Source organism: Triticum dicoccoides, chromosome 7A (genome assembly GCF_002162155.2).
Source record: "Triticum dicoccoides isolate Atlit2015 ecotype Zavitan chromosome 7A, WEW_v2.0, whole genome shotgun sequence".
In the NCBI taxonomy this organism is placed as follows: Eukaryota; Viridiplantae; Streptophyta; class Magnoliopsida; order Poales; family Poaceae; genus Triticum; species Triticum dicoccoides.
Window position 1 is genome coordinate 21,893,557 of NC_041392.1, and position 6,910 is coordinate 21,900,466.

General features: G+C 47.5%; 1 protein-coding gene across 1 annotated transcript; it reads left to right on the forward strand.

Moving 5' to 3' along the window:
* Positions 1-1,546: 1,546 nt before the first annotated feature.
* LOC119332904 (ankyrin repeat-containing protein At2g01680-like) lies at positions 1,547-2,753 on the forward strand. Its single transcript, XM_037605998.1, has 2 exons — positions 1,547-1,571; positions 1,785-2,753. Exons 1-2 carry the CDS (start codon positions 1,547-1,549, stop codon positions 2,672-2,674), a joined length of 915 nt encoding a protein of 304 aa, XP_037461895.1. The 3' UTR covers positions 2,675-2,753.
* The last annotated feature ends 4,157 nt before the right edge of the window (positions 2,754-6,910 follow it).

Consider the following 6,910-nt stretch of genomic DNA (forward strand, 5'->3'; position numbering starts at 1 on the left):
GTAACACACATATAGTTCTGCTTCTGGGCAGAAGTCCATGTGTCAGTGGTGAGGCATACTCTTTCGCATGATTCCTTAAAGAATTTTTTCAGCTTCTGTTTCTGCACATTGAACATGCTAACAACTTCCCTAGTAGTTGTTCTCCTAGACGGCACATTGAAACGTGGGCATGCCTTGGACATAAACTTTCTAAACCCTTCTTTCTCAGAAAATGCAAAAGGGAGCTCATCTGTAATAATCATTTCAGCAAAAGCTTTCCTAAGCATTTCAGGATCAAACCTCCAAACAGTAAGTGTACACTTGCTACCATCCCCTTCATTTCGTGTAGCTTGCAAAGTAGGCTGCTTATCATCTTTGTTCCTATTAGGATTCTTCTTGCATATCTTTAAATGAGAATTTAGGGCAGATGTACCATTGATTTTTGTTTCACATTTAAGCTCACGTTTACAGTAGTTGCACTTGCCCCTCTTCAAAACATCTCCCTCTACGATCTTGGTGAAACTATCCCAGACCTCTGATCTTGGTTCCATCTCTTTCCTTTTCTTGGGCATCACCACTTCCTTCTTAGCATTCTCCGATGCATCCGGTTGCTGCCCATTATTCTCATTCTGCTCTCCCTCTGTGACCACCGCTAAGCTCTCAGATTCTTGATTGGCGATGTCTTCATTTGGTTCTGACATCTACAAATTAGACAAGAATATGATTAGTCACTGTTCAATTCGGTTAAGCAAACAACTGTACTGTGTATAAAACATAAGATCATGTGGAACATGAAAAGTATTATATAAGGGAGAATACATGTGATACCTCTAAGTGTGCAGCTTTCATTTTGTACCATTTTTAAGGAATTTGATACGTATTATATATGTTTGTTTTAACTGCTAGATGGATTCACCCCAGGAGCTATATACCTACAATTGCAAGCTAGCCTAAGGAAGCTAGCACACAGGCACCTTAATTGATTTTCCAGCCGCCTTACGCCGCATCTAGCTGGTACGTACTCACGTTTCTAGAAGCATTTTGGCTTATGTCTAAGAACATATGGATCAGAATAAGCACATGCACTAAACCATAGACTAATAAATAATTTGTTATATTACGCACGCACACTGCACATGTACGAGAAGATCTATGGATAGAAATCGTACAAGTACTTGCTGATACACTAGCTCTCATGGCAATTGTTTCATGCAAAACAATACTAAAATATTCCTACTAGTAGTAGATCAAACTGATCACTTGCATGGAGTTACGTTCGTAGTTTACTAGGTACTTGTACTGAGATTTGAGAGATTAGAACTTGGAGAAGCAAGCGGATGGCTTACGTCCGTCTCAACCATAGGATTTGTTGCTGACCGCCGAACGCTGACTCGCCGGAGCCGACTCGATGAGTAGCTGATCTGGCGTCTAGGGTTGGAGAGGAGAGGGCACCGCCTGACGAAAGGATCGAGCGATGGGCGGTGACTAGGGTTTCACGTACATGTGGACGTCGGATGATTTATATCTATACATTAGGCAAATCAGAGGCTGTTGGGCCGAAGGACAAATGGGCTGCGCTCAGCCGCTCACAGGTCACAGCCACAATCACGTACGGGTGGGCTGGCCATCATAGAAAACAACGGTTTCTTCGGTGATTTCGGTTTGTGACTGCATGAAACCGAAGTTGCACCGAACACCGAATAGGAAATAAAATTGCCACCGAACCAAAAAACCATACACCGAATAAACACATAAATTGGTTAAATCGGTTCGGTTCAGTTCGGTTTTTCGGTTTTCGGTGTGAGTGTGCCCACCCCTAAACACGCCCCTCCACCTCGCTGTGGCTGCGGGCGCGCTGGCCGTTGCGGAGGCCCTGATGGGGAAGGGCAAAGTGCGGGACGACGTCATGAACAATGACGGCCAGACGCCGTTGGACCTCGCTGTGAGATCGACCAGCTTCTTCTCCATGGTCAGCCTGGTGGCGACGCTGGCCGCGTTCGAAGCGCAGTCCCGTCCCGAGAGGCGGGACCGCGTGCAGCAGTGGGACGGCCGCGAGATAACGAAGGCGATAGAGAAGACGTCCGACAGCCTCGCGGTGATCGCCGTCCTCGTCGCTAGTGTCGCCTTCACCGCCGCCAACAACCTGCCCGGCTCGTACAAGCAGAGCGGCGGCGGCACCGATCCCGAAGGGAAGGAGGTCATCAAAGGCATGGCGGTCCTCCAGAACGAGGCCATCTTCAAGTGCTTCCTCATCCTGGACAGCTTCGCCCTGGTGACCTCCGTGCTCGCGGTGGTGCTGCTCCTCTACGGCAAGGCGTCGCGCTCCGCCGGGTCATGGAGAACCTTCGCGGCGGCGCTGCACTGCCTGTGGCTGTCCCTGGTGAGCATGGTCCTGGCATTCTACGCGGCCCTGGCCGCCGTCACGAGCACGGCGGCTGTCCGCAGCATCGCGTACAACATCATACGCAATGCCCTGTTCGTGCTGTTGGCCGTGGTCTCGCACTTTGTCAGCCCTCGGGTGTCGTCCCGCACGCTATCCAAGTACCTGTGGCAATGTGGCTCTAGAGGACGGCGCAGTGTCGTCGTGCAGCAATATCCACTCGTCGGCGCTTTCGTGCGCAACGTGATTCTATTCAGGGTTGCAAATTATGTTGTAGTGCTTGTGGGCGTTACCACGGTCTTAGCACTTCGGTGACCATGTGGCAAGAAGGGAGATGACCCATGTACTATTTTATATGAGAGATTTCCTTATTTGGCCCTATTTGTAAATGTACTCTCGTATTTTGTTGAGTATTATGATATCCCTTCTAACATATTTGATCCTACAAAATAATTTCGTCTCTATTTGGTCCTCTATCTAAATTTTATTTTTATATGACGTTTCCATCCATTTTTTCATTTGACGGCGTTAACTGACACGGGAAAAGACCATTGTGCCTTCATGTTCACAAAAGCCAAAAATTGCTTGACCCGCGACTGTCCCTTTCTTCTTCCTACAAGATGAATGTAAGATTTCAGTTGAACTGGTTTAGGATCTGAACTCTGTCTATATGTCTGTCTATCCACGAGTGTTGCAAAAATTTACTCTGCATCTTTCAAAAGATTCTGTTTCACTGACAAAACTTGCACACATACAGTAAACCCAAATGCATGTAAACCTGAAGACAATCCAAAATCAGACACCGACAGCCAGTTCAGATATAAGTGCACCATTGAAGGGTCAAAGATACCAATTGGGGGAGGGGTGGTGAACATAAGCGGCTACCAAAATTAAATCTTTTCCTAGTTGAATTTAGAGAGAAGTGCGGAAATATAAATTCTCTAGAAATACAACTGCGTGATACAACCCTATATGATACGTCACAACTAACTTTTGAGATACACAAGATAACGGAAGCAAGTAGAAACAACAAGTAAAACTAGGGCAAAGAGACAATCGAAGCGGTGGAGACGATGATGTGATCCAAAGTTCACACACTTGGCGGTGTGCTAATCTCTGTTGGAGAGGGGGGAACAACGAATGCTCCCACGACATCAAATGTTCCACCTTCTTCTCCGAGAACCACAAGCAACGAATGCTTTGGCTCCCTTCCACTAGGGTATATCTTTGGGCAAGCTCCAAACTCTCACAAACAAACCCGAGGCACAAGCACACGACTTGGAAGCTCCCGGGAAACCACAACTGTCTAGGATTTTTCAAAAAACCCAAGAGTAAAAAGACTTGCAAGGATCTCGCAAGGAATTGATGAACTCGAGTTTTGATTGGATGGAAGTGTAGACCGGGTGCTCCTCTTGCTCTCTCTCTCTTAAAAAAATATGGAGTGGATTCAGTGGGTAGAGAGGGAGGAATCAACAGGGCCGGTCCTGAGATTTCGGGGGCCCGGGGCGAAAACAAAACTCGGGGCCCTTTATGTATAACGCATGTTTTGATTGTTTAAAACACGGGTTACACTTAACTTTTTAACAATGGAGTGCGAAACTAGTCGACCTACTTTCATGATTTAATTATGTATATATTATATTAACTCTATATTTCTTTTGTTAAGATTTTTCGAAGGAAGTTGCATGCATTGTATATTTCATAGTTCGCCACCGAAAAAATATTTAAATGACTCTTTAGGGCGCACAGCTAGAATTAACTTCATAATTTGCAATGCTAAGATTAATCTAGCCACCTACTATTAGATTAAATCCACCATGCATTCTCTAATTAATTTTGGCTCAGCTATATCATTATCCATGGATCCTAGTAATTCTCTCCCCTTGTCTTTCATCGATCACCAACACATCCAGATTATTTAGTCAGAAGGCCGGACAACTACATCCAACTCTTTTCCGCTAATTCACTTGCTACTCCTAATTCTGCCACTAACTAGCCACCTACCTAACAGAACCTAGCTAGCTCCTGGATAATGATGAATCAAGAAGATGCTTACCTATTTTCTTGTCCAGAACTGCCTGCCGGGATCGGGGGTATTGTTACTCCTGTCCATGCCGACGAACATGAAATCACCCAAGCGGCCATTGGAGGAGGAAGCATCGGAGGCCTCCGTGGGAGGAGGTTGCGGCGGCGGCAGTCGTGCATGATATGCGGATAGGTTATTTCTGAGGGATTGATATGCTGCTAGGTCGATCGCTCATGTCATGGCCTACGCGAGGGAAACGGAAATTCCACTAATTGAGGGAATCATTATTAACTTACCCTAGATAGTTGTGGTTGCGTCTAAATCTACGCAAGGGAAACTTACTAGCGCAGGATCAGTTCTTTCACGGGCCCTTTTTTAGGCGAAGTTTTTTCACCGGGCTAATACACAGAGGACACATACGTGGGGGCCCCTACGTTCCGGGGGCCCGGGGCGGCCGCCCCCCTGCCCCCCCATCAGGGCCGGGCCTGGGAATCAAAGTCGTAAGCTTTTGAATCAATGGTGTGAGCAGTGTTGAGTTCATCCCCTTTCGAAGGAGGAAGAAGGGGACTTTTATAGTCAGGCCGCGTTCGGACTCCCTCCGCTCCGCGGCTCCGCGCCGGAGCGGAGTGGCTTGCTAGGTATAATACGCAGAGCTGCTAAAAGGGCGCTCCGCCGGCTCCGCTCCGCGGAGAGCGGCCGAACAGGCCCTCAGACTAGATATCTTCCCGTTATTGCCCTCCTAGTAAAGTTAGATATTCCGACCAAGTCGGATGATGTGACATAGATTTCGAGGCAACCTCTGAGGCTGACCAGTGGCTGTTGGACAAAGGTCGGATACTAGCTCCGAATAACTGATAGATCCACCGACAAGTTGGATAATGGGCCAGACATTCCGACCCAATGTCCAACCCTGGATCAGGAGCAAAAACAGATAGACCTTGGGCACTCTTTCTCACATGAGTTGTGGATGGTATTTGACTTTGTGTTTTTTTCTGCGAAAAACTTCTATCTTCAAACATGGTAGTACAACGAACACTAGAAATAATAAAAATTATATTCAGATCCGTAGACCACCACGCGGTGACTACAAGCACTGAAGCGAGCCGAAGGCGCACCGCCATCTTCGCCCTTCCCTTGCTAGAGCCGGGCAAACCTTGTTGTAGCACTGAATCAAAGTATGGCATGCTGGTAAGCAGTATGACTTATATTGCCCACAACTCACTTGTGTTCTACTCGTGCATATAACATCAACGCATAAAACCAGGCTTTGATACCACTGTTGGGGAACGTAGTAATTTCAAAAATTTCCTACGCACACGCAAGATCATGGTGATGCATAGAAATGAGAGGGGAGAGTGTTGTCCACGTACCCTCGTAGACCGAAAGCAGAAGCGTTATGACAATGCGGTTGATGTAGTCGTACGTCTTCACGATCCGACCGATCCAAGTACCGAACGTACGGCACCTCCGAGTTCTGCACACGTTCAGCCCGATGACGTCCCTCGAACTCCTATCCAACCGAGTGTTGAGGGAGAGTTTTGTCAGCACGACGGCGTGGTGACGATGATGATATTCTACCGATGCAGGGCTTCGCCTAAGCACCACTACGATATTATTGAGGTGGATTATGGTGGAGGGGGGCACCGCACATGGCTAAGAGATCCAAGGGATCAATTGTTGTGTCTATGGGGTGCCCCCTGCCCCCGTATATAAAGGAGCAAGGGGGGAGGTGGCCGGCCTAGGAGGAGGCGCACCAAGGGGGGAGTCCTACTCCCACCGGGAGTAGGACTCCTCCTTTCCTTGTTGGAGTAGGAGAGAAGGAAAGAGGGGGAGAGGAAGAAGGAAAAGGGGGCTGCACCCCTTGTCCAATTCGGACCAGAGGGGGGGCGCCTCCTTCCTTTTGGCCTCTCTCCTCTATTCTCGTATGGCCCAATAAGGCCCATATACTCCCCGGCGAATTCCCGTAACTCTCCGGTACTCCGAAAAAAACCCGAATCACTCGGAACCTTTCCGATGTCCGAATATAGTCGTCCAATATATCGATCTTTATGTCTCGACCATTTTGAGACTCCTCGTCATGTCCCCGATCTCATGCGGGACTCCGAACTCCTTCGGTACATCAAAACTCATAAACTCATAATATAACTGTCATCGAAAACTTAAGCGTGCGGACCCTACGTGTTCGAGAACTATGTAGACATGACCGAGACACGTCTCCGGTCAATAGCCAATAGCGGAACCTGGATGCTCATATTGGCTCCCACATATTCTACGAAGATCTTTATCAGTCAGACCGCATAACAATATACGTTGTTCCCTTTGTCATCGGTATGTTACTTGCCCGAGATTCGATCGTCGGTATCTCAATACCTAGTTCAATCTCGTTACCGTCAAGTCTCTTTACTCGTTCTGTAATACATCATCTTGCAACTAACTCATTAGTTGCAATTCTTGCAAGGCTTAAGTGATGTGCATTACCGAGAGGGCCCAGAGATACCTCTCCGACAACCGAAGTGACAAATCCT